Below are 27,146 nucleotides of genomic sequence, written 5' to 3' on the forward strand. Positions count from 1 at the left end.
CCTACTATTACCACTAACCTGGGAGGTTACCTCTCCAGTTCACATCACATCTGCTACCCCAGATTTAAAGCATCTTGCGACCCACATGCCAAAATTTACAATGACAGATGTAAAACTTCTCTTTCAATGGGTTTGTTACAAACAGGTTCTTCTCAAAAGGCAACTGTGGCCCATATTCCTGAGATCCCCCTCAGTTTCTTCGAAATTCAGCTCATCCAAACTCAGTCTCCATTCTAGCTGCAGACTAAGCTTCTTTATTTGCAGTCTTTAAACTGGCTTACCTAGGATTCCCCTGAGAATTAATCTCACACTTGGAAGTCACGTCGCAAAAATACTGCCGGCAATCATTGGGAAATGCAGAACACTCGGACGAAGGAGTTCTCCTACTCATCCCAGGCTTGCAAGCACAAGTTGCCTAAGGGAAGGCAACACAGTGATCACAGAGCTGCATTCATCACCTTGTACCCACTAAGTTACCCTAGAAAAGAGCTGCCTGGTTTCCCTTTGCTAAGTGTAAGGTGAGGAGAGCAGATCTGATCAACCCAATCATCAGTTCATTTGAAGAGCTTCTCACCCGGCCATTTTTCAGACCTTTGTTGTTGTTCTTACCTCTCCTGGACGTCTGTAAACACAAATTGTAGAGTTTTCTGGGCAGCCTCCATTGTTGTCAACACAAGGGTTTATGGGCTGGCAAATGTTCCCATCTCCTTGATATCCTTCTTTGCAGGTACACTGATATGTTCGTGATCCAAGAGCTTTACATACAGCAAAGGGGGAGCATGGAGAAGGAGAACAAGGATCCTGAGCTGCAATTAAAGGGAGGAGAGGTGAGTATAACCAAATTTCTGTTTTCAAAACAGCACTTGCTGCAGCATAGCAGAATGCAAAAGGCCTGGAAAGAATGGAGGAATTTGTACTATTAAACTTCTAAAATTTCACAGGAAAATAAAATCATTTCAGACAGCAGAGATTTGGGTTTTTCAAATCTGAGGAATTTGGATGACACATTTTTCAAGTTACTTTAGTAACAGAAGTGTGAGTGATAGAGGATGCTCGGATTTACTTCTGATTTTCCATCATATCTGAGGATATATGAAAATGCAGTTTGATCACCAAAATCTGCAAAAAGCCAGTGAAAACAGAGTTGTCCATAGCTATTTCATCAAATGCATCTTATTGACTCTCTTTTAAGAAAACCAATTCACAAACTTAAATTTGAAGACAGTGAAGAACTCTGTCAATCACACACCTTATTATTTAAACTGATTCAGACTCACCAATACCCTGCTGTCACAGTTATTTAGTACATACTTATAAGTGAGTGCTAGAGGGAACCTGCAACTCTAATTCACTTCTTGCTTTCATGACTAAGTGAGGGGAGAGACAAAAACTCAGCCCTTAATCTTAAAGGGATTCCTAAAAAGCCGGTTCTTAAACCTCTTCAGTGATGTAGGCTTTGTGTTCACCGTGATCAAACTCATTTGCAGATACCAATGCAATAAGATTTTTTCCAAACAGGGGACCATTTAAGGTCATTGAGAAGTTTCTCACCTTGGCAAGTGCTCCCAAGCTTTCTGTAGCCCAGCTTGCAGGCACACTCTGCAGTCCCATCCCTCACCACACACTTGCTGTTGGGCTCACATGTCACGCCTTTGCACAGGGACAGTTCTGCAATCACACGGCAAAGAGAGTTTCCCTTTGAGCATGTAGGACCCTGAGAGAAGATGTAACTTATCTTACAGAATCACCTCAATATGAAGGCAAATGTGGTTTCCAGAGGCCCCCAAGCTGGCACAAAAGCCAGAGGATATAAGCAGTGCAGGCAGCTCTAAATCCCTGGCAGCCTAGGTAGCCAGGTCCTGCAAGGCTTAGGAACAAGAAAGGTTCTAGCTGGTTTCCAGAGAACAGAGGCATAAAGGGGTGGTACATCTGAGCCACTGTCACAAAGTAGGGAGCAGACCCCAGCTCTTCCCTCTGACTGGATAGATTTCCAAAGCTCAGATCCTCTTCCCTCTACATTTCCAACCTATTCATTGCCCCCCTGCACCTTCAGGGACACATGCCCCCAAGCCCACAGCTCAGGTTACTTTAAGAGCCCCTCTGCAGCTCCCAATGTATTTACCTTGGTCACACCTGGGGCCTGTGTAGCCTCCATAGCACGTGCAGCTCCCATTCCCAGCGGCGCCGCTGTTGCACTCCCCGTGCACACAGTCACACACTGCAAGGGAAGTCCAGACAGACCTGACCTTCAGCTGTCGGGCAGGGCACAGGGCTCCAGGCACACACAGGGCTCCAGGCACACACAGGGCTCCAGGCCAGCTGTCCTGGGACTTGGCATCCTGATTTCCCACCAATAATCCACAGCAAAAGTAGCTCCTTATAAAAGTTGACCATGGCAGTCAGAGCTTTGAGAGGGTAAACTGCATGTCCTGGGCTCAAGAAGACAAGATACTGCCCTGCAAGAGCAGCTCTGAATACAAGATCTAGATCAGCTTTTCAGGCACATGTGCACAACACATGAGCACAACCAACAAGATCACTCCTATCTCACCTGTGTGGACACAAGGAACCAGGAGCTGGACAAAAAGGGCTCCTTTAACAGCCAGGCTGCACTGGTCATAAGTCACTTTCCAAAACACCAGACATGAAAAGTAAATTACTGTGTGTAATGATTTTTTATGGAGGGCAACAAGGAAGAAGCTGAGAGACAAGTGGGGCAGTTACAGGAGTCTGAAAAACAGCTGAGCAGTGAGTGTGGATTGTTTCAGGGATGTAGGTAACAACTGGCTAAAAAGAGAGAGGAAATTGGGATAGTCCTGATAAGGGAGGGAGAGAGAGATTTGCAATAGAAAAAATGGACTGATTTGATTGAAAGACTGAGAATCATTTCTCTAATGGGACAGCAGAGAAGGGCACAAAGACAAAATGCCCAGACACTTGCTATTGAACACTGCCAGCTCTCTGCCACTCTCCTCCTCTCCAGCACCCTTCCTCACCCAACCTCTCCCTCCTCCTTCCTTGCTTTCAGTTATTTTTGTGGAGGTTTCACTTGAATTACTTGTTCTTACCTGACTGACAGTCTGGGCCAAAACGATTTTCATCTCGACAGTTCTGGCAGGCAAACCCACTGTATTGCTCCTAGAAGGGCCCCAAAATGTGCCAGGTATTATTTTTCTGTATCACTCTATTGTTCCACACAATGGTATAGTTCAAAATCCCTCCTAATTTTTGATTTTCAGTGACAGTCTGAAGCAGCACAGTGAAGAAAACTGACTTGTTCAGTGCCCCAGTAGCACTAACCAGCCCCATGGCAAAGGAGACCCCAGTGTAAACTGACACACAGAGGGCATGGAAAATGCCAGCAAAATTCTGGTGGGCACTGAGGAAATGATGTCTTGATTACAGACAGACAGGAATGTACCAGCTGGCTTCTGATATCTCTCTGAAAAACGAATCTGGAATTCACTGATGCCAGTGGGACATTGATTTTACAGGGCTTGAGGTCCTTCAGCATATATTTTAATTGATATAAGGTGTCTTTGAGTTAAATCCAAACCCAAATCCTTCCAAGAGGTAGGATTTCAGCTATTAATTAAGGATGCTTTAAAAACATATAGTTCATAAGAGAAAATTTCAAGTCTGGATTGATCCACGAAACTAGAAATTTTAGAAACACTGCTCTAGACAGTTCAAATGTGCAGGGATTTTTTGTGCTTTTGTTGTATTAAGTCTGGAAAGAGAAAAAAAAATCTGTCCTAAATTCTCTTTATGGTTCCTCCTGCTTTTCCTGAAAGAGGGAGACTGCCTTCCAAGGTGCAGGACTGATCCATGTGGGAAGTATATCATCCAAATCTGGAAAAGGTGCACCTCATAAAGAGCCAACTGTTTCATGGCTTCTTGCAGCCACAGACAGATCCTGATTATTTGAACTCATCAGGGGGTTACATTAATGCAATTCTTTTTTCCTTTCCTCCTATTCTTCCCAACTCCATATCCTTACCAAGAGTGCTATTGCAGACCACAGCAATCCTCCAGGAAAACCACAGACACTGATGCTGGAATGGAAGAAGCTGCTAATGACCTTTCAGGTAGAAGGGCAGCCTTCATCCAGAACCTGTGCACAGACACTGTACAACCCCCTCTGACAAAAGCACATCACTCTCAGCATAAACCAGGCACTGACCTTGCAGATGCAGGTCCCGTTTTGCTGCATCCCGTCCAAGCACGTCCCATGGCCATTGCAGGGATTTTCAGAGCCACCTGGACACTCTGACAGGTAAGAGACAGGCCAGGCAAGATTAGATTGAACCACCACCACCTTTTTCCATCTTCTCCTCCCCCAGGTATTCCAGTTGTACAAAGGAAATGGCCTCTTCACCAGCAAGTTATCCAGCACACCTAACACTGCCCCAGAGCTGCTGAGTGTGGCCTGGAATGGCACCAAGAGGCAGTTGGGCTGCTAAGAAAAGCCTTTTATTAAAAGTCTAAGGAAAAGTCCCAACAGGCCATAAATAACTAAATTTCAACAAAGGCACTAAAGCGTTTCTTAAGGTTGAGCCACTGCTTGCATCAGTGAGAGGCAATTTCAAACATCTGAGGGGAATTCTGAAGCTCAGGGCAGACAGGAGCCTGCTTTGCAAAGATACTGAGCATTTCCAGCTTTCCCTGACTTCAGGAAGAGCTGTAAGTGTGTCCAGAAAAACATGGTCCACAGATCTTTGGAGTGGGGTACCTCCAAATTCTGGGGACTATTTCTGATCATTTTAGGCATGTGATTTCTCTGACAAAGCCAGTTGCTTATTCAAAGTGCTTTTTTGCGAGGACAGGCTCAAGAACTCAAAAAAATCTTCCATTTTCTGCATAACTGGAGAGTGTCTTTCCCTATCCCAGCAGTCAATCATATGAAAAAATGTTCAGCTTAGTAGTTCTTGCTTTTGGATTTTTGAGACGAGACTAAACAAATTCTCATTACTTGGCATAAACCTGAGTGGGAGCTTTGGGATGGTTATTTTCTGTGGCTGAATGGCTGACTAACCCCAGACTGCACAGCAGCACACGTGGCACACGCGCTGCAGACTAGAGGGACATCAGAAAGATCTTCCTCTTCCTTTGGAAACTTTGTTAAAGAGGAACAAAAACATCCCTTTCCAAAAGTTTATTTTTAAAGAAGAGACAAAAGGAAGTTCCACCGCAGGAGGTTATGTTATGTGTTAAATGCAAGAGGATTCAACTCATCTGGAACAAAGAGATTATGTGCTGAACTTCCTAGAGAGATAATGAAGACCTTGTGAGTGTTTAAGGAATAATGAAAATTAATCACCTCTGTGTATATTTAATGCCTCCTATTAAAGCTGGTTTGACTTATTCAACAGTTAGAGATGGTTGTAAAAAATTAAAAACTTACCATAGCACTCTGTACCCCAGAATCCCGGACAGCACTTTTTCTCCTCAATGTCCTTCTTACATATGTGATGACACCCTGGCAGGGAAAGGGTGTTTTCTCCTAACTTGACAGAGTATCTTAAAAAGAACAATCCAAGATTCATGATTACAACACAAACTTAGAACTGGCCTGTTGGAGGGTTTCTAAGCAGACCCACTGCGGTGCCCTGAGCTCTGAGGGGAAGGAAGGGCCCTCATCCCCTCTGCCATGCAGGAACACAAGAGATTGCACTCTGATTGTGTCTTCTCTAAGGATGCCCGTTGATCTGAGCCTCAAAAATTGGTTACAAGAAATCTGTCAGGGACTGGGCATGAGACAGGACCTTGCATCAGGATGGAAATCTTGGATACTAGATGGTTAGACATGCAAAGTTAGGAAGGATCTCCAGAGTGACTCAACATTCAACTTCACATCTAAAATAACCTTGAAAGAACAAAATCTCCTCGCAGGACTTGTCTCTTTCTGCTTTTTACTAAAAATTCCAGATTGAGATGCCATAAATTTGGATTTAATAGCTGTGTTATTTACAGATTCACTATTCAATCTTGTGCAAATCCCTTAAATCCCTCAAAGAAGCATTTTCCTTTCAACCCTTCATCCCTCCCCTCTCCACACAGGGCGAGTCCTTGGTGGCAGTGCCTCTTGTTCTGCACGTATTCTTGGGTCTGTCCAACAACCACCACAAGAGCAGATAACACTCAGAAAAGCTGCATACACTCACATTATTCTTACACTTCATTTTATTTTTGGCACAACATCCTTCCCAAAAGGAACTTGGAAATTGTCTCAATAGCATTGCTGCTTTGGCTTCAGTCTGACTCCTGTGTGTGTGCAAAAACTGCTACAGGCTGCAAAACTGCCACCACTATTTTTAAAGTATTTTGACAGAATAGAGAATCACAGAAAGAGAAGACAATGGAGCTATATATTAAAAGTTAACACTGACTAATGAATAGATACACAAACAATAATCTATAGAGTTTCATTTTTCAAAAGCTTCCCAGTAAATTCAGTTTTCTTTCATCCTTTTCCTATCACAGCCAAGCTCAACAGAATAAGAGCAAGGAACACATGAACAAGCAATTGTCACATAGTGAACTAGGAAGGTAAAAAGTTCAGAGGATTATTGCTGGAAGCTGGGAGGATATACAAGGGGAACTATCATTATATTATTTTCCTAATAAGCCACCAAGGAATTCTGGGTCTGAATTAGGCTTCTGCAGTAGACAGACCTCTGTTAAGTTGCCACAGCAGGATTAGCAAGCTCAGGCTGTTTAGGGCAAGTTAGAGGCAATTTGTTCCGTGTATATAGAACCTTATGCTCAGCAAAAAGTAAGGAGACAAAAGCAACAATAATAGGGGCCATAAACCCATTTTCCTGCATCTGAAAACAAAACTTCTTGGACCTTTACAGCTCAAAACCATGTGTGTGTTCTCCTGAAGGCACACACTACTCCTTGCATAGCAGAGCTGCACCAAAAGCTTGACACAGTAAGGAAATAAGTGAGGAAATAAGCCTTACCTGCAGTCTCTCACCCCTAATCCTTGGGTGGTCTTTAACCAGCCTCTTGGACACAACATTTTAGGTGCTGCAGCACAAGCAGTACACGCTGTGTTCAAGGTAAACATCGTCTTGACATTGCATCGCATGGATTTTAACTGAAAAAGAGAAACCAGGATGGAAACAAGCCCCAAACGAAACTGTTATCCCAGCCACTTACCTTGCCAAGTTGTAATATCTTTATCAATTCACACAATTCTTGAGATACCACTGGGGAGGGTAGTGGCCAGTGCAGCTGCTGGGAGGTACCACACACTGCCTGGGGCTAAACCATCACACTGCTGCGTGCTTGGATCCACTTGGATCTCAGTTAGAAGGCAGCAGGGCACATCCCAGCTATCTTATCTTCTCCCTACGCCCCACAGCAAAAATTCTAACCATTTCTAAAAGAATCATAACTCTGCGCTGCTAATTCCAGCCCATCTTTTACAAACACGTGGCAGTGGTATGTGAGGACAAGCCCTGAATTAATAACCCTCGCCAGAAGCCACTGAATTAAAAGGCAATGCAGCATTTCTCTTTTCCATGCTATTGATTTGATCCAGTTCACTGGTGGTTTCATTGCTGTTCCAGGGGTCTGAAGAACAGAATAAGTTGGTTCAGTCTATTTCCCAGAGCCAGGAGCTGCTCACATAAATATTTCTCTTGGCAATTGTCTTCAAGAAGGTGCAGGGCTGTGGATGATAACGAAAGGTGCTCTGTACCTCTCTGAACACCTTGGTGCTTTGACCTTAGGCCAGAAGGACTCCATAAACATTGGCAGGAGTATCAGGTAGGAGACTTGGATAAATCACATGACAGGTGATTTATCAGCACAAGCCCTTCCACCCAACCAGAATAACTTTAGGGGTTCTGGTTTCCTCACAGGGCTTTTCTGCACCCCTGTTCAACCTTGCTTCTCCAAATGAAACACAACCAGAGCAGATGACAAAAGTACAGCCTCACAGTGAATGATCATCACCATATGCCAACCTGTCACTAAAACTCGTGATTTTACTCTAAAAGCATTCCCTTGAATTTCTAAACTCCTGCATGGAATCAAGCAACTGCATGGAAACCTTATTGCTAATTTTTAAAAAAGACAGTATTTGCCACTGATGATGACAGAGAAAAGCTGGGAGGCATGAGCTGTGTATGCCCCCAAAGGTCATTGGCTGGACAAAGCCCACACAACCTCAGCTCTGCCTCTACAGGCACTGTACTTTTTTAAAATAAAAACATTAGATCAAATTTTGGGAGGAGGCCTTGATCTGGGATTTTTTTAAGCCAATCCTGAACAATGCTGTTAATGCAGCAGAACTGTGCCCAGAACTCCTTGTTTTGGATTCCCATCAGCAATCTCAGCTTTGCTTCCTCTGAACTTTAGCCCAAATGCATACATTTGCCTCAAGGCAAGGGAGGAAGCCCAGGGCTTCCCATCAGTTATCAACAGCTCAGGAAGGCCCTCTCAGATGATAGCCAGCAGACCCTGTCAGGAAAACCTCCTGAGAGATAACCCTCAAGTCCCAAGTCCACAGGGACATTTCTCTTGAATGTCTCATGACTCATATCCATGTTCCCTCTGACTGGAGTTGCTGAACTTTTTCCCATGTTTATGGATCCACTTTCTGCAGCCATCCATGCAAGAATGCTGCCCAATGAAGAAAATTATTTTTGTGTCTGTGGTAGCCATGAAGAAAATTATTTCTGTGTCTGTGGTAGCCCTTCCCAATGGATATTAACTTCTAGTTGTGTTTCTAGGGCTTTCCTACCATACAGTAGCCTCCACTTCTCCTGAAAGCAGAATCCCCAAGGAACCTGTTATGTCAAGGACTCGCCTGCATTACAAACAGCTCAAAACCAATCTGAGATCCACCAGATCCCATCCCTGTCCTGTGAGCACCAGCTTTACTAATGTTATCCAGCAGAAAACAGCTTTGCTGTTCCTTACATTTCCATCCCACTGGCACACAGAGCAGTTAGAGGAAACTTCCCATTTTTCATGGAGCAACACAGAGAAGAGAAACGATATGGATGAATAAATGAGGTGCCACCTCTGGAGTACTCTGTCTCCAAGGATCAGCTGTGCCATTGATGGGGTAGGGAACAAGTCTATGCAACCAGCTGATTGAAGGATAAATTAGGACTCCAGATTAAAGCTGGGCTTTGAAAGGAGCAGGTTGAAGCCAGGCCCACCGATCCCACAGAACAGTACATCTCCATGTTTCTAGTCTCATCAAGTGCCAGCTTTAACCTTCCCTGAGACAATGCCTTGGAAAGAGGGATGGGAAGATGCCCTAGGAAGAAGCACAGCTGTGGATGCCTTCCCGTGAGTGAGAATTACCCCACAAACCTTCCTCTGGGGTCTGAGCCCCCCTGTCTGCACAAAAAAGACCACATAAACAGTGGAGCACAAAGCACTGAGTTAAAATTCTCCAACCTTCTATCTCATCTGTACTTTCAGGCATCGGACACATTTGGGCCTGTGTTCTCTGTCACAGTGGTGGAGGAAGACACCATTATTCACACATTATTCCATTTTCTTTCTCTTTCCTCCATCAATGTGGCTCCACTTCTAAATGGAGAAGGACAGTGGGAGAGGTGGGTGGCTGCCACTCCTCCCTGTTGGCATGTTTAATTACTTGCAGGCCTCTAAGACAAGACAGTATTGTGGAATCCCCCCTACCCTACTGGGACACTTCATAAGTTTTAGGCAGCTTTCCAGTAAGACCTTCCCCTTTTTCTAAGGAAATACGCTTGTGTCAGCAGCAACATGCAGGAGGAAAGAGGAAGAGAACAGCTGAGTGGAAAAGAATTAAAAAAAAAAATATTTCCCTTCTTATTTGAGTGACAGAACTGATGAAGCAGTCATTTTCTGGAGAGTTTTGCTGCTTAGGAAAGCAGAAGAGGGAATCAATGCAACAGTCTGGATACTCAAATTTTGGAGAGGATGAAAGATAGGCAGAAGTTTGAGTCAGAGGTGGCTCCTGGGGCACAGCCTCATGGAAAACAATGATGCATTTCTCCCTTGGGCTCATCTGTGACAGCTGTTTCCAAGTGTGAAGAGGCTGGGAAGGAAGCAGCGGGAGGGAATGTCTGCCCCTGTGATGCAGCAGGGCTGCCTGGTGACAGTCACTGTTCTGATCAGGTGATGAGCCTGGGCTGTATCACACTTTGGGCACAAAGGAACAGAAAAGGGAGACTGATGCTCTCAAACATCTCCAAAATTAAAGAAGGCTTTTAAACCAGAAGACATCCAACTGTAGCTGAAAGAAATTAAGAGTCAGGGTGGTGCCTCTGTCCACACTGAGCTCTGTCTTCCAGGCTGGGCTGTGCTCTCTCCCTGCACTCAAACACTTGTTTGTGCAACAGCAGCCACTGCCCTCCATGCTCAGATGAGACACAGGGGAGCCTCTGGATGCTGCAGTGTTTCCTTCCCTCCTCTCTGAACAGATGTCCCTTACTGCTCAAGTGCTCGTTTCTCTTATTCCACCTCAAGCAAATAAGCTGGGAAGTACTTTGTAATTCCCCTCTTTTTCATCCTTTGTCTTTTCCTCTCAAACCATAACACAAATCCTTCTGCACGGTAAAAACCTCAAGGAAGAAAGAAAAACACATTTGGACGTCAGTGTTCAGCTCCAACAATCCTGGGAGCCAGTTCTGGAAATAGTCATTATCTAATGAATCACCAAGTTTCCAGTGCACTTGTCCTTTACAAAACAGAGCTGCAGACACATGCTCGAGTCATTACAGTCGTGTACCTCCCCAAGAAGTTCTCAATAACATTTTAGCTGAACAGAGCAGCAGCTCCTGGACACACAAACTCTTCACATTTGTTCAAGGAAGACACTTTTCAGCATGAGGATGAACAATCAAGTACAGAGATCACATAACACAAGTTCTACTGTTGCCCTGGGTGTTTCTCACTGCAGAGCACTGGAAGCTCAGGGATGCTGAGGTCGCTTCCCTCATCTCCCACCTGCCTCCACTCCTCCTCCAGCACGGCCTGGGATGGGCCTCCTCCCAGCAGACAAACTTTCATGGTTCTCACATCTGCTGCATCTCCCCCAGCCCACAGCAAGAGGTATAAAAATCCAAATTAGGCTGTAGGTTCACTGTCATATTTGAACCATCAAATCAGAGTCCTGAGGTAACATCACTGAAAAACAGGCAGCACAGAATCCCTCTTTTCTCTCTTGATGGCCCCTGCAGGCCCATGGAGGCCTCTTGTGAAATCACAGCACTTCTGTTGCTATCCTAAACTATCAGAGAAAGCTTCATTAGACCCTTACTCTTCCTTACCTTCCATTTTAGCCTTTAAAATGTTTCTTCTCTTTCACCAAAAATAGGGAACCTTTTGGGGAAAAAATCTAAAAGGGAGTTCTTTTTCCTGGATTAAATAAAATGCTCCAGGGGTGACTCAAAACATTTCACTTCTCTGTAAGTGGGTACTCACTGCCTGATAATGTAACTGTTTCATGCCAAGCCAGACACCTCAGTGATTACAGAAATCAACACAGTGTCTCAAAGTAGAGAGACCTAAATTTCCACTTAGACCAGCTGAAGATGTGAGATCATGGCTCTGAACACAACTGTACTGGAACCCACACCTCCAGGCAAACAAGATCCACCAGCAGAGACACTTCATGTTTGTGCTCAAGTCACCTTAATGATCCTACAAGTCTTCCCAGTAGTCATCCTTTTATGAAAGGTTCTATACAAAAGTTTCCAACCAAAGTTCTGACACTGAAGCATCTTTCCAGTGCTCTGGCTTTCTCTAAATTAAGTCTTTAAGACTCACAGGTCTGTCCACTCCCCACAAGGCCCCATTTTGTCATTCAAGACAAGACAAGCCTTACACAGCTTGGATCTCCAGGGAATAAAATTTCCAAATGCCACCCACAGCTTCTGACTCTGTAGGGCAGTTCACCCCTCCAACAGCAGGACACAAGAAGGGAGATGGCAGAAGACAATATGGGGTGAATTAGTGTGAATTCCAGCCTCCAGGAACTGGGCTGCCTCACCCCGGAGCAGAACAGACCCACAAAGGCTTCACACATTCCTCTGGATGCTGCTGCTAAATGCAAGAACAGAGATGAAAGGATAGAAATAAAATCAACAAAATTGAAATAACATCCAGAATCGAAAGTATTCCACAATCCTTACTGGGGAGCTGTTGGGAAATATACTTGAAACAAAGGTATTTACCCTGTTGCAAAGCAATAAATTGCCGAGATGATTGTAAAAGTTTTCTTCAAATCAACTTCTCCTGGGAAACTTAGGGACCTCTCCTGATGGATACTAAGTTCCCACCCTGCGTACTGAACTAGAGGAAGGCAAAATGCAAATTCCTTTGATATTGCTTCTTTTGAGTTCAATGCCAAACACAGACACAAATTTAACCCGATCTAAAACTCAAGCAGCTCCCTTCAACTTTACTTTTAGTTCGTCAGTTTGGTCTACACACATAGCAAAGAAGATACCTTACAGCCCTAAAGTTTTTATGGATGTTATTCTGCACCTAAGTAAATGTAAATGAAAAAAGGAGTTTTGCGGGGGATTATTTCCCAACGTGCAACCGTCCAAATACGAAGAAGAACCGTTCAGTGAACATTTAAACAAAGACTCGCAGACTTACCTTCTGACTCTGGCAGTCTGCTGTGGGAGTGAGGCATGCTGCTAAGAAGAAAAACAGCAACCCAGGAGGATGCATTTTCATCCTTTTACAGGCAGGACCCCTTACACAAAAGGGGTGGTGATAGCAGCTGTAATTTCTGTAAGATAACACCGCCTACTAAGAATCAGATCCAAGACAAACCAGAGGTTAAAAGTAAACAGGGAGAGAGCATTTTTGCACTGTGCTTTTTGGCTGCAAAGCCTTCAGAAATGGATCTGCTATTTCTAGTGTTATGTCTGAGTCAACATAACCTTTTTCTTTCTTTCTACTCTTTTTTTAAATGCACAAGCAGGACTCCTTAGTAAAAGGTTTACTCAAAACAGGAACATCTACGGATTTCCTCTTACATATCAGTTCAAAACAGAAGGAAGGAAATCCTTAGTTTTCAACTAATTGGAATGAAAAGAGGTTAACCGTGTGCTTAACAGAAGGCAAATCCAATGGGCAAACTTAAATACCATGAATTCATGAAGGGTAAGTTAATTTCCTTTTACCACTGGTGTTAATATGTCCACAACATCTCAAAGAGAAGGCAGACCCGACCACTGCCTGTCCCAAAGTTTGCATGAGCAAAGCAACATGAGTGATGGGCTGAGCTGCAGATCAATAACGAAGCACATTGTATCCATCAATCAAGCACTTCGGGGAGGCTTTGACATTTATTTAAAGTATTTGACTTTCTCAGCAAGAAAAGCATCACATTTTGCAGGTGCTATGGCAGCGATGGCAAAATATATCATCTCCCAAACACTCCGCTGACAGCTTGATGAATCCAAGGAGCTCTTCCACAGCACTCAGAATAGGAAAGTCCCAAGACAGGATTAAAAGAAATACATGCTAACCTGAGGTACAGTCTGCAATTTATATTCTCCTTTTGAACATTACAAAGAACCAGTAACTGCTTATTAACAGATTTTACGTGGTCTTTGTCTCCCTACACTGCCAAGAGAGCCCACTATGCTGAGCAGTCTAAGGACCGCTTCTGTTAGCAGCAAATCCTACTGAGCAATGAGGGACCTTCTCTTTTGAAGCCATTAATAGTACATGAAGATGCCTAAATGAAATCAGGACAGGGAGTTATTCTTGTGCTTACATAAAGAATGAGAACATTAATATTTTTTTGCCCCTGCGTGCACACAAAGACACACATGCTGACATGTAAGGACCACTGTACTTACTAGTGCCGTCAGTTGTGCTTTCCTTCTTCCTTCATCCTACAGAGAGAGTCAGCATGATGAAGAGCCAGCCCTGTTATATATCCTGCACTAACAGGAAGCAGATAAGGCACACAACCATCCACTGCAACCCATGTGAGAAGTACCAGCCCACAGCTCCATAGGACGACTCAGTCCCTTGTCCTGCTACAGGATAACGCAGCCCTGGGACTTTTGCTGCCCAGCTGATGCCACTGCCAAGGTCAGGGGGTGATACAGCTCTGGAAACCATCTGGTACCTGCAGATCTCTGAATTGAGGCACAGGCATCATAGCTCAGCCCAGTTCTGGTGGGATGGTAAAGTCACAAATGGACAGTGGGGACACTTGTAGAGGGGATGATCAGCATGGAGGCTGTACAGTGCTTTCTTTGCCTACAATCATGGCCCTGGACTGGCCAGGGAAACAGAGGAATGAGGCTGTTTTTCTGCTCCATGCTGCCTGCTGGGCACCCACAGCTAAAACAGGCAGCCTGGAAGGATGGTGATGCCTGTTGATGGTTTTTCCAAGAGCTGGCTGTGTGACACAGGGATTAAGTTGCCAGCATCCACACATAGCTGATAAGATTTTAAGGTGGAACTAGCTTACCCTGAGGCAGGCTTGAAGAAGATGCATTGGCTCCCTTAATGAATCTTCAAACAGTTTTCTAAATGGCTTAACACTGAAAATGGTATAGGGGGAAAAAGGACACACAAAGATTGATTCCAAAGCTTTTCATTGCTGCTTATCATCACTATATCTGACCTACTACAAGGGAACTAGGAAGGGAAGGGAGAGAAAGGCTTGGTGAAATTCCTGTCTGAATTAAATAAATCAGATTCACAGCAACATCAAAAGGTTTGCAGCCAAATTCCTTATCTGACCTGACCTCAATTAAAGGCAAGCAATACAACAGCAATACACAGGCTAAAAATGCAAACACTGAGTAGTGCCACTGTACAGCAGCAGAGCATAAACTGAAAAATCAAAAGGTCATCTGTAATCAGAAGCTGCTTTCCTGATCAAGCAGCATAAATAGCATGTTTCAGCCATTGCATATGAGCTGCTGTGAGAGAATGGAAACTTTGCTGATCACTGCTGCTGGATCTGGAACACCAAAATCTGCAACAACTTGGATCTTCATGATTCTGGGAATCAGTAAGATGGTGAAGCACCAATCACCTCCAAATTAATGGGTGGCCAAGAGCCATTACTAATGCTCAGTGCACAGTGGAAAGATGCCAATGTGCTCACAGTGGCAGTTCAGTTGGTAGTGTCATTGAAAATGGAAACACCAGCATAGAAATAGCACAGGGAGCAAAACTGAGCCAAACAAACACAAATTACTGCTCCATTTACACTGCTCCCACTCTTTTCTGATAGATGGATTCCTCCTAGGCAGATAAATGGATTTTCTCATGGATGACATCAATAAAAACTTTATGCCTTAGAGGCAAAATGCATTGGATCAATTGTTTGTATTCCACTGTTTTGTCCAACACCCTTCAAAACTGTCAATAAATAAAACCTCAGTTCCCTCACTCTTTTCTTTATGAGACCAGTTCACACACACAGGCAACTGCACAAAGTACTTCAAATCCCCCAAGTCTCCCAAAGCAAGATCCTGAGACCTGTCAGAGAGTTCAACATCTGATTCTTTCTAAACCATCCAAAATGTACAGAGGAAATACCTAGTATTGTGTTAAAAATAAAGCCACGGGACTTGCTATGTCACTAGCAATTAAAGGAATATGTGAGACAGGAAAACCCAGGGAAAAAAACCTTCATCAAAGGGAAAATTTATAGGCAAGACTTGTAAAGATCTGATGGCAGAGCCCACAAATGGCCTTGTGCAAGCAGGGTAAAAGGGTTTCATTCACGTCCTAGTCAATGTTTGATTGAAATAGGATTGTGCAAATCCAATTTTAAAACACACAGTAGGAGTTCTCAACTGTCTGCCAGTGTGTTTATCTGTGAGGTTTAGCATGTGGGCTTTTATTTGTCTTGGAAAACACAGAGGTTGATTTATCAGTCAAGTGTCTCCTGCCCACATGGCAGAAGGTGGCTGGTTTAGCAGTGTAAGTCTCAGAAACATCATCTTTAAATTCTGGTCCTGACACTGACTGCTTCAACGAAACAGTAATAATTTACTTTGTGGGTTGAGTCTCCTCAGTTACCAGCAGACTGTTGGCAAGCAGCAGGGCTCAGGATTTTTCTCTCTGTCTTTTTGCTTTATGTACTGATGAAAGGTTGGGCTCTAAAGTAACTTACCTAAGACCTGGCATTTTTTCTCTGAATTGACATTCAGAGTTGAGAAGCTCCTGGTTAAAATTACTCAATCTCCTTAATAGGAAGAAAAAACAAAACAAAACAACAACAAAAAAGCCTGGATAAAGGCAAAGGATAAAACTACAAACCCTTCCAGCCTCCCTGCCTGTATCACATGCTGCATTTTAAAATGCTGGGTCACCAGCCCTGCTCTGTGAAGCCTGTGCAGCCCTGGCCAGCTTGGGCAATTTCCTGCTATTGAAATCTTTCGTTTAAGCAATCTTTACAGAAACTATAGAGCCAAGGCAAGTGATTTACCACCCAGCCCACCTTGTCACACAGCTTCTGTGGGAGCTCACCATTTGGTTACATCCAGGGAGAGAGTGGGACTCTTGTTCCGCTCTTCTGGGAAAGAACATTAAGTCCCTTTGCTCTGAATTGTCAGTGTGTAAGAAGGCTGTGAGTCTGAAGAGTCACTAGCAAAGGATTCAACAGGCCAAGCCAGAAGTGCCTGTGTGTAGTAAGAGGGCCAGCTGAACCACACTTATCCAATATACACCTTAGGGTCCTGCTGAAGAGATGAGAACACAATACTCTTTTTTTTTTTTTTAACTCTTGGCAAGTTGGAAGGAAGAGGAATTTTAAAGTTTGCTGATAAAAGCAAAACCACTGGAAGGACTGCACAGCTAGTAGAAGTCTGTTTATCTTTCTCTTACACACACAAACACATGCAATGGTCCCATTCCAAGCAGACAGGTAGGGCTGTCTGAGCACAGTGTTGTCGAGTGATTAAGGAAGAAATCGTTGTGGCTGCTCACATCCTGTTAGTCCAAAACCTCAAAGGGCAGCAGTACCAGTGTCAGTACATAAATGCTGTAAGTCTGGCCTATTTCTTTCTCTTGACTCTCAGTTCCTTTACATGTTCTCCTGCAGTGAAAGCAGCTACATATTCCCTTCTCTTGGTTTTAGTTTTGCACCTTTCCCATTTACTAAGCAGCACTCTGTACTGGGAGAGTCAGATACTAAATTCCCCACAGTAGAGTGTTTTCCCATGGAAGTGCTGCTTAACCTTCACACAATGTTATCTATAGGGGATAGAAAGAGCCTGTAGTGTGCTGGACTAAAGGTATAGCCAACAGATTGCCAAGGGTTGCACTAAATGTCTGCCTGGGGACAGCAGGACAAAGGTGGGAGTTGGGATCCCTCTATCTCAGCGTTTTCAATGACTTTAAAGATTCTAGGAGTTCTCATCATCCCCTCTCAGAGACCTTAAAGACTGAAGCACAAGGCCTTGGTGCCCAGCTTACCAACTCCAGCTGTTCCTCTTCATGCACCTGTTCAGGTGGGTTTTTTGAGTGCTGGCCACAGTCTTTCTTTAGCTTCTTCTGGGTTTAAGGAATTTCATATCCTCCACTTTTTCCACATCAATTTTTAGCTTTCCAAGTTACTAAATGCCCTTAATTATCAAGTAGACAGCAAGAAACAGAAGCTTGTAGTCTTCTCTGAGCCACAACTTCATGCTTTTCCTTGTGTTGCTGCTTTTCTGCTTAAGGTTTGGTATGTTTGAAGATTAGCACCACAGAAGTTTTTTGATCAGAGACATCCAAGTAAGAAGCAGTAGCTTTTTGTGCTACTTCAGTTAAAAAACCCCTCCTTATCCAAGCTGACAAGAACAGGAAGTCAAGCCAGAGGGGCTGATGGAAATACATCACTGTGCAGTACATCTACAGCCAGGCTTACCAGAGAGTGCTGTAAAAGCAGCATGGGAATGGACACAGGACAGACAGGATGCAGGTCACTGTCATTTCTTCTTGCAAAGAAAAACAGTTTGGCTCAGGTCAGCACCTCATTTACTTGCCTTCCTAATGAGGTTCATGCGTGAGTTTTTCAATTGTAATACAAGGGAAGTTTTAAAACCTTTGGCCAGATCCTTGGCAGATGACACTGAACATAAATTATTGCCCAGGACTTCTAAGAGTGGCAATATCTACATCAGCTGCAAAGCCAGGCTATGGAAGTCTGGGATAGTTCAGGAGATATTTTCCTGACACAGGTCTGCCCACCTGCCTGTGCATGTATCTGATTGTAACTTCACCTACTCAGATATTGCCTTAATGCTGAACAGGGGTTGAAAGCTGGATTGGAATATAAAGGGATTACTAAAGAGAAAAATGCAAGGAGGGTTTTGTAGTGCTCTTGCAAAAGGAGAGGAAGAAACCAAGGCTGTTCTGTGTAACCTCAGCTGCTTACAAAGCGACTTCATTCTGGTGATTTTCTGTAAAAACTGTGGCAAGTTCTGAGAAATCTTTATGAAATGAAACAGTCATTTTATAAAGTTCAAGATGAATGATTGTGCATTTTCAAGAACATCTCACTCAAATCCCTATATTTAGAGCAAAAGATTACATTAAAATTAGACAATAGAGACAACAGGTTGGTGCTGAGCAGTGACAGTGCATCAAATTTTTCAGCTTAACATTGCACTTAAATGAACAGAAATGTACACCCACAAAGCTCTAACTCCAGCAGGTTCTAACACAGAGCACCCCTCCTGTGCAGACAGGTTGAGAAGGTTTGGGTTGTTCAGCCCAGAGAAAAGGCAGCTCCAGGAAGACCTCATTACAGCCTTTTAGTGTTTAAAGGAGGTTTTTTAAAGAGGGACTTTTTATGTGGGCAGGTAGGGATATGACAAAGGGAAATGCACTTAAACTAAAAAAAGAACAGATTTAGATCAGATGTTGGACTCTGTGATCCTTCTGGGTCCCTTCCAACTTGGCATATTCTGTGATTCTGTAGCTCTGAGAGCACCAAGGGTAAGATACTTACTGGAAGAATCCAGACACACTGCAGGACATATTGAGCATTTCATTCATCTTAAAATGTGATTGGTGCTTAGCAAGATCTCAAAGGGGAATTGTGTTTCCTGGATTAATAATGTGATCCAAAGGGACAGATTCAATGCTTTAAACAGCTGTGGACTTAAAAGAATTTCAAGTTTAATCACAGTTGTGGTTTTTTTCTGCAATAAAATATGAAAAAGAGCCCTTGCCTGCTCAAACTATGTGATAAGCAGGGGATTATCATCGCTTACTCTCATACAAGATTCTCTGATATCCACTAGTGTATTAAAATACATTTTAACAGTTGGTTTTTACAAAGACAGAACTCATGCCTGTCTCAGGCACAAGGCATCCCCCAGGACAGGCCTTACTTATGAGACAGAAGCAAGGTTGACTTACCCAGAAGCAATGACAAGTATAACCCCCACAGGAGAGGCAGAGATGTCTACTCGTGTTGGCTCAAATCCCAGGCAGTTTCTAAGGACTCATTACAGATTCCCTTTGCATTCACTTAAAACCATAAGCCTCACAGTAAATGACCTGTTCATCTGGGAAGTTCTCAATTGCTTTTGCAAATCAGACTATTCAAGCTGCCACAGGCCCCTCCTTAAGTGTTACTATGGAGAATTATAGATAAGTGATTAACAGAATTACTTCAGAAAAAACTAGTGAAGATCTAAGCTTTCTTTTAATTATATTATCCCTAGGATTTTTAATTTAGGAATTAAGCTTAAATGAACATAAGTAACTCTGAGATTTCAGGGAATAGAAAAGCTCTGAAGTACAGGAAAATTCAGTTTTCCCAGAGCAGTACCTACTTTAACTGTCCAATCAGTCTGAGCTTAAGGGGTTAGGTTTCCTCTGCTAAACTGAGCAGAGTTGCACTCAAGTAATGCTCCTCACCTTTTTTCTTGCTTAGGGAATTCCACAGAATCCTGCAATACAATCTGACTTTGGTTGCCTCTGTCTTTGTCATCCTTGCACTGACTGCAACATTCCTGGCTTCTGGAGTCCAAAAAGCACAGCCAAGCTCTGCTTTCTATGCAGCAGCATGGAAAAATACTCGGTGAAACCACCAAATTCCCAGTTAACCACTGTGGACTTGCCATTCCTGAAGAAAGCTCCTAACTTGTTTGGACCAGGCCCCGAGTAATCCATTAGAAGTTTGCCCTGTTTTAAGGTTGACTGTTGGACCTCCAGGTCTCTTCCAATTCAAATTTCTCTCTGTGGTTTTTAAGGGGCATCAGTTTTAAGCAGCATCAGCTGGCACAAAAGTATCCAAACTGTTCTTCCCTTCTTAATACCACTGAACATAGAACATTTTTTTTCAAAGTCTCAGTATTTGTCTTCAAAATAGTGAGTATGGATTTTAGTGTCATGGGGGAGGCTAAACTTTGTTGGGCACAGTAACACTCAAATAAAAGATGACAGCTTGGAAGGTAAATCCCTGGTACCTAATAGAGAAGCAAAAATACTTGAAATAAATCCTCCTTAAATTCTGTTTAGAAGCTGCAGATCCTCAGTTTCCAGGACTCAGATGTATTTCTGGACTAACATAATCTTGCTATAGTAGAAGAAACTATTTTCTTCTTTCATCTTGCTGCATATTCCATACTTTATAATGCACTCTAGGAACATAATATGTGCTGCTGAACTGCCATATGGTATCCTGCAAACACAAGATATAAACTTGAATAAAGACAAGGCCAAGAGAAAACTGTCAAATTACACTTTATTTGTATTGACAAGATAGGCAAAAAGAAAGACTTTGTGTTCAGAGATACAAATTCATTATTTGCTGACAAAATACTCATATACCTATGTTGGGTATTTCCAATTTGCAGATGATACTGAGGGGATCTTTACCAGGGAATTCTTTTATCCTAGGGTAAGGAAAAAGAATGCCTATGAAAATAATTTCATAAGAAAATTTTTTACTTGTTTGTGGCTCAAATTTCACTGCTAAGTTGAAGATTGGCAGCAAATAATTACATTTGGCCTCAGAGAAAAACATATGTAAAACTGTAAGATCATTAAATAATAAGCATTAGCAGCATACCCAAAATACTTCTTGTACAAAGAACATTGCACTTGAACGTACACAAGCATTTACCCTTATTTACACATTAGAATTTGTATAGAACAGCAAGACTGATATATACAGAAGAATAGTGGAAACCTTAACAGCCCCAGACGACAGTATTATATTATCTAGTGTTGACTCCTTAATTTTTCCATACAGTTTCCCAGGATGTCTCATGATTTTTTTTTTTTCACTATATACTATTGCATAAAAAGTAGACTGTACAAGAAGTTCAGTCCCCAGTTAACACTTCAGAATATTTCTGTGTACTGCACTATGTATGTTCACTGCACTAGGGAGCAAGGGAGCCCAGGTCAGCTCCTCATGGAAACAAAGAACTTGACAGGTGCTGTTTACCTAAACACTGTGCTTTACCTTATAATACACACTGAAATCACCTGGCTGTGCAATAACTACCCTGTGAGTTCCAAAGGCAGTTCCCTACCACACAGGATCTCCCACTGCCTTGCAAGCAAGGAAATTAATTTCTCCCTGCTTTCTGCACTTGGGATAAAAATGTACCACTGGATCTCTCTGTTCTTGTTGCCTTCTTGTTTAGTATTTCCACTTGGGACACTACCAGCTTCTCCAAAGTGATCCAGTGTTAAATTCTGCATCAGATCCTGATCCTGAACATCATCAAACACAAATGTAAGGGCCTGTGGATATGTCTGATAACCCATAAGTACTCTGTCTAAATCCCGGATTCGTCGTCCATCTGCAAGCTGATACTTATCTCTCTTTGGTGGTTCCTTAGCAAAGTCAGGTAGTGGGTAACTGATATAATCTTCATCAAAGAGGAACAAATCAGAGCTGGTCAGTATAAGTGTTTTAGGTTGAAGTGAACTAGTGTTTTGAGCAGGTCCTTCACCGTGATTTACTTGGAATGCCAACACATACAGAAGGATGTTGAGGGATGGAAGATTAGTCAAACCATCCATCTTCTCTGCCACCAGAAAAGCAAGGTCCCCAATTTCCTCTTCATTTGGATAAATAAATTTTACTCTGCTAGAGTGAATCAATTCGTAATTCTCCATTTTTCCTGCAAGAAACATACATTATTATATTTTAGTATTATATAATACTTCCTTAATGTATCAGGATAAGCAATAATCTTTGACAGATAGAAAAATTCAAGTTTTGTATCTATTCATATGTGCTTTTGCTCATATACAATATTGGAATGATTTTATTTGGACGTAAACCTCTACTGGAGTCTTTCTTGCATTATCAACATACTTTTCTGCAAATTTCTAACCACACAATTAGTTCAGGTGATGGTAGAAGTTAAAGGAAACATAGCTTGATTCTCAAATCAAAGATTATCCACCTCCATACCAAGTGACCTCCTCTGCCCTCCTTCCCACTCCCCAGTTCTGAACTCACTGAAAGCATTATCAGATCACTGAATACAGAGTCCCTGCTTTCAAGTTTTTCCACTTTTAATCAGTGGAGTTTAGATGAAGCCTTAAGTCTGATGCCCAAATAACTCATGACATGTAAGAATGGCCACTCACCTGTGTTTTTACTCCCAAATTCAGAGTAGAAGTCTTTATCTACTGGCTCAGGTGAAGGTGTGCGTGCAAGCAAAGACAGAACTGCCATAAGCTGCTGGATGAAGGTGTGAGTGTTGTAGCTGTCCCTTGTCAGGCAGGTGACAATGTGATCTGCAGAATGACCTGAGGAGAACACAGAATACAATCCACTCACAAATCCATACGTGGCATTATCATTTCTTGGATCAACATGCAACTGTCATCAGAAATTATTTCTTGCAAGGGTTATTTCTCCTGAAAACATGTTTCATTATTTAGAAATCTTTGAAATCCTTGAAAACAACAATAGAATCCTTACAAAGCCCTTAAAAATACATAATATAATTACTCTTCATTTAAAATACGATGTACACTTATGGTTCAACTACAGCTCTAGGGAATTCAAGAAAAAGAAGCAACAAAATCATACACTCTTCCATCTCACTAATAAAGAGAGGAATCCATCTAACAGAAGACTAAAACAAAGCAGGACTGGAAAAACTTACAAGCACGAGATTTACTCACCAGTAATGCGGAAGTATTGGTCAAATAGGCCAACATTTACTGACTGCAGGTCATTAAGTTTTAGCACAAAGCAGCAAGAGAGGTGGAAAGAACTGTTTTCACAATCTGAGTTCTCTTTGTTCCAAAAATCTGTTTTAAAAGTATACATATAATGAAAATGTAAAAAAAAATTATTCTGCCCATAAACTTAATTTTTATATTAAAATCCTACACTTATCTCACACTTGAAGAAAGAAATTAAGAAGAAAGTGGGTAGAGTGGCTAATCATTTCTCAAGCAATAAATACACCTGAATCTCCTTGTTAGCAGCATTTCTTGAAGCAGCTGTCACATACCAGAGTTAAATCAGCAGATGCATTAACAAACCACTTGAATTGAATGCACACCCTGAAGGTCACTACTGCCCACTTACCATTTTGGTTATTAAAGGGTCTTTAGCTGCCTAGGTGATGGTAGGGACTGTGAAATGACAGCAAAACATGGATACAGTGGCAGCTGGAAAGGTCTGTCTGAGAAGCAGACGTGACTCAAGGTCCTGGTTTTTGAACATAAGTCTTATGCAAATACTTTGCATACAGTAAATTTTGCCACTGTACCCCTCAACTAGGAGGTCCAAGTAAGATTATTGACCAAAATTGGTACTTCAGTTGAAGACAAATAGACAGACAGGGATTAAATTTGTAACCTTATTAAAAATAACTCTTTTACCTGACTGGTGCTCATCAGCATGAACAAAAGAATCATCCAACAGAAAGTAAATAGCTTTTGTTGAGAGAAGCACACAAGCCATCACTTCCACATTGGGAGTCTTGTAAAACAGAACTGAAGACCACATAAGGTGTCTCAACTCTTCATTTTCCACCTAGGGTGCAAAAGTGATTTACGAAATAAAATTTACACTTTGATATTTCAGATATTTTCATCATCTTAGAGGCAATTTCAGACTACAAGAGAAACAACTTCAAAATCTGCAAAGAGCAGAATTTCACCTCAAAGCTGCTAAATGAGGCCACAATAGCAGCCACTGAAAATATCTTGTGTTTAAATAAGAAAATTATTTTTCTGTTGTGGGCTAATTATTCTTTTTTTTTTTTTCTGACCAAAACTAGAAAACCCAAAAATATCTCATGTATAAAAAGGCTTTTTAAAACAGACACTGCCAACAAAACTTTAATCAACAGAGGAGCAGTGGCCTCCCAAACCTGAAAAAGTCTACTGGGATGCTACTTAGGGGTTGGATTTAAAGATCCTCAAGGGAGGACAGAAGCACAGGTGCTGTTCCAACCAGGCACCTTCCCAGCTTCTCTCTTGATGAGCTTACTGTGAACCCTCAAATGTCACCTGCTTTCTTTATCAGCTCCTCCTGATGTAAAAAGAGAAGCACAAGATTATAACTGTGCTTACTTAAACTTTGAAAGGGAGATAAGGGAATAAAAAATGTCTCTATTTCTCAAGCTTTTCAACTGACATATGTACTCAGACCTCAATGATTTATCACTCAAAAAGCCACATCATAAATTTAGGGTAAGATTTGTACTTTTAAATTTGATGTTCACACAGACTATAAATATATTTTTCAGAAATTAGGTTTATCTGTCCTTGTTTCTGGAGTACCTACAGCCATGAACATGTACTGCAGTCATGCACCATATTACAGAAACAAGTCAGAATATTTATGTTTCACTCCTCATATTTTCATTCCTTTTCCCACTCTAAAGAAAAAAAGAGGAACATTCTTGGAGCAATCATGTCTTCAAGACATACACCAATGTACTCTCCTGTTCTGCATCACAGATCCTGAGGGTAAAATATGCCTGGCAGGATCCCAATCACTGTGGCAGGGAACCCAAAAGGGAGTAACACAAATAGATTTTTGATCTAAACACTTCCAGGTTTCGCAGAGCTCAACGCTTGTGGCTAAGTTTGATCAGGGAAGTTCTTTTTTAGAATACTGTGCAGCACAGATAGTTCACAAGACATCTTTTTATACACCTGGGTGAAGGCACAATACCTCTGCAATGTTGCCATGGAAAAACTCAACTAGGGCACTTCCTTTCAGCCCAGCCACATACTGCAGAGACACAGAGACATGGAGGTGAACAGGGATCTGGTTATCTTCTGTTATCTTCTGCACAAGTAACTCAGATGGATATAAAGATGACAGTGTCAGATGAGGCTTGCAAAAACTAGAAGATATCCAGAAAACACATACAAAATGTAAGGAACTACAGAGCTTTTCCGCATGAGAATTAATATTTATATTTTGTTCAAAAATTAAAGCCAGGTAACTTCCATTTTTAACAGTTTAAATTATTTATCTTGAGCATAGCTGTCAACCTGCCATGACCTCAGCCTGCAGGTACATGGAATAGGAAGTTTCCTTCCATAAGAAATTACATTTTATGTTGCAAAACCAAAACAGAGACAAAAAAAGGCAGACAGGTACAGGGTAGTATAGTCATTCACACATACTTCAGACTAGCAGAATGCAGAAGCATTTCGTCAATACTACAGTCCAAACCCAAACACAATGACAGCTGCAAACACACTGGTTAAGCCACACCAAGCACTGTGCAAGAGCCATTTTACAGGAATTATTACCTTGCTGACTGACTGTGCCTGTTTGCCTCCACAACGTGATTTCTTACAGCGTCAGATTTGCTCGAAGCTTTGAAAATAATGATAGTCTTAACATCCTGCAGGAGTGTCCTTAAAAGACTGTAGATTCTTAGGAAGTGGAATTTCTCATGAGGTAGAACAAACACTGCTGTAACAAATCTGTATCCAACGAGCAACTCCAGCACATGTCCATCCAAAAATGAACCCTTCTGCTGGATGGAACCATGAGCTGGATGCAACACTAGTGATGCTAATGGAATTCTGTTCAGTTTAAATACACTTCCCAACTCTTCTGTGCCTACCCATTTACCTGGCAGTAAATTGAAATCCACCTTTACTATGTACAAATGCTGGGGTGTTAGAAATATCCAACATGGATGGATCACACAGGGACCCTGCTCAGAGGATTTATACACTGAAGAATAAAGTGCAGAACACAAAACATTTTTTGACCATTCTCTGCTATTGCCAGCTGACTCTGGTTGATGCAAGATTTCCTGAACATTGGTTTTATTCCCACCAACAAGGTATGTTGGGAAACAACCTTTTATTTCAACATCTTCTGTTGAAATGCAATTCAATTCCATAAGCTGACAGAGGAATTCTTGGAGGTTTGCTTTTCCACAGTACAGTGTGGAGCCTGGTAACACTGATGTGTAGTGTTGAGAGCAACAAGCGTGTAAACAGGAATAAAAGTCTTGAAGATTCTGGGAGTCTGAAACAACAAGCAAGCAGTTGTCACTGTTTTTCAGCTTCAGAGCTAAACAGATTTCTGGCAGGAGAAAGCCAAATTCTGTTAGATCAGTGTATGGCAAACACAGCATTAATTTCAAGGCAGAAGGGATGTGCTGGCAGTTTCCTCTCAATTCCTGGTGAGGAATCTCAAACACAGCTAGCATATCATCAGTCAGAACCAAACAGGAAGCAAACTGTCTGAGTCCTTTATGAATGTGGATAGAAAAACTCCAGAGAATTTTGACTATGTCAACACACTCCACTGCTGTGCTGTCCAATGACTGAGGATCTGAAGCAGTGCTGAACTCAAAAGTCTGATCTCCTTCATGAAGTCCCATTTCAAAATATCCATCTTCCTTGTCTGTGGTAGTGGAATTACCTGGAGAGCTTCCTTTATTCTCTGTGAGGGAGGGGGGAGATTTCTGCACAGCCTGCACTATGGAGGCAGAAAGGTGCTGGATAAAGTCCTGGTTTGTGGCAGTGTAGGACATACAGTTAAAAGGCAGGATGACGGTGTCACAGGGGTCAGGCACCGCACAGGGTTCTTCCTCTGAACGCTCCAAGCTTCAAAAGGGAGAAGAAGTCTCAGTAAGTACAAACTTGAGCTTAAAAACAGTCATGGTTGCTGCAATTCATGGTGCTGTTTCTCAGATCTTTGAGGTTTACTCTTGTTAACACAGTTAAATCAG

At 42.2% G+C, this 27,146-nt stretch overlaps 2 protein-coding genes across 5 annotated transcripts in view; both read right to left on the reverse strand.

Moving 5' to 3' along the window:
- The window catches only part of STAB1 (stabilin 1), a 60,942-nt gene extending 40,300 nt beyond the window's left edge, over nucleotides 1–20,642 (reverse strand). For 2 of the 4 annotated variants that reach the window (XM_027640688.1, XM_027640687.1), the window contains exons 1-10: nucleotides 19,864–20,642; nucleotides 12,622–12,757; nucleotides 6,966–7,102; nucleotides 5,405–5,520; nucleotides 4,184–4,269; nucleotides 3,069–3,138; nucleotides 2,123–2,218; nucleotides 1,552–1,668; nucleotides 610–806; nucleotides 282–415 (exon numbers count right to left, since the gene is read on the reverse strand). In XM_027640688.1, coding sequence (XP_027496489.1) covers nucleotides 282–415; nucleotides 610–806; nucleotides 1,552–1,668; nucleotides 2,123–2,218; nucleotides 3,069–3,138; nucleotides 4,184–4,269; nucleotides 5,405–5,520; nucleotides 6,966–7,102; nucleotides 12,622–12,757; nucleotides 19,864–20,069 — 1,295 coding nt within the window. In that variant the 5' untranslated portion in view covers nucleotides 20,070–20,642. Of the gene's footprint in view, nucleotides 1–281; nucleotides 416–609; nucleotides 807–1,551; nucleotides 1,669–2,122; nucleotides 2,219–3,068; nucleotides 3,139–4,183; nucleotides 4,270–5,404; nucleotides 5,521–6,965; nucleotides 7,103–12,621; nucleotides 12,939–13,838; nucleotides 13,936–19,863 lie in introns of those variants that run through there. The other 2 variants (XM_027640690.1, XM_027640689.1) reach the window with 2 other exon arrangements.
- A 32-nt stretch (nucleotides 20,643–20,674) lies between these two features.
- The window catches only part of NISCH (nischarin), a 29,454-nt gene continuing 22,982 nt past the window's right edge, over nucleotides 20,675–27,146 (reverse strand). The window contains 7 exon segments of the mRNA XM_027640691.1: nucleotides 20,675–21,555; nucleotides 21,558–22,085; nucleotides 22,561–22,722; nucleotides 23,104–23,232; nucleotides 23,812–23,965; nucleotides 25,115–25,289; nucleotides 25,705–27,021. Of these exon segments, the coding sequence (XP_027496492.1) occupies nucleotides 21,485–21,555; nucleotides 21,558–22,085; nucleotides 22,561–22,722; nucleotides 23,104–23,232; nucleotides 23,812–23,965; nucleotides 25,115–25,289; nucleotides 25,705–27,021 (2,536 nt within the window). The 3' untranslated portion in view covers nucleotides 20,675–21,484.

The sequence above is a fragment of the Corapipo altera genome, unplaced genomic scaffold, assembly GCF_003945725.1.
Source record: "Corapipo altera isolate COAL_440 unplaced genomic scaffold, ASM394572v1 55, whole genome shotgun sequence".
In the NCBI taxonomy this organism is placed as follows: Eukaryota; Metazoa; Chordata; class Aves; order Passeriformes; family Pipridae; genus Corapipo; species Corapipo altera.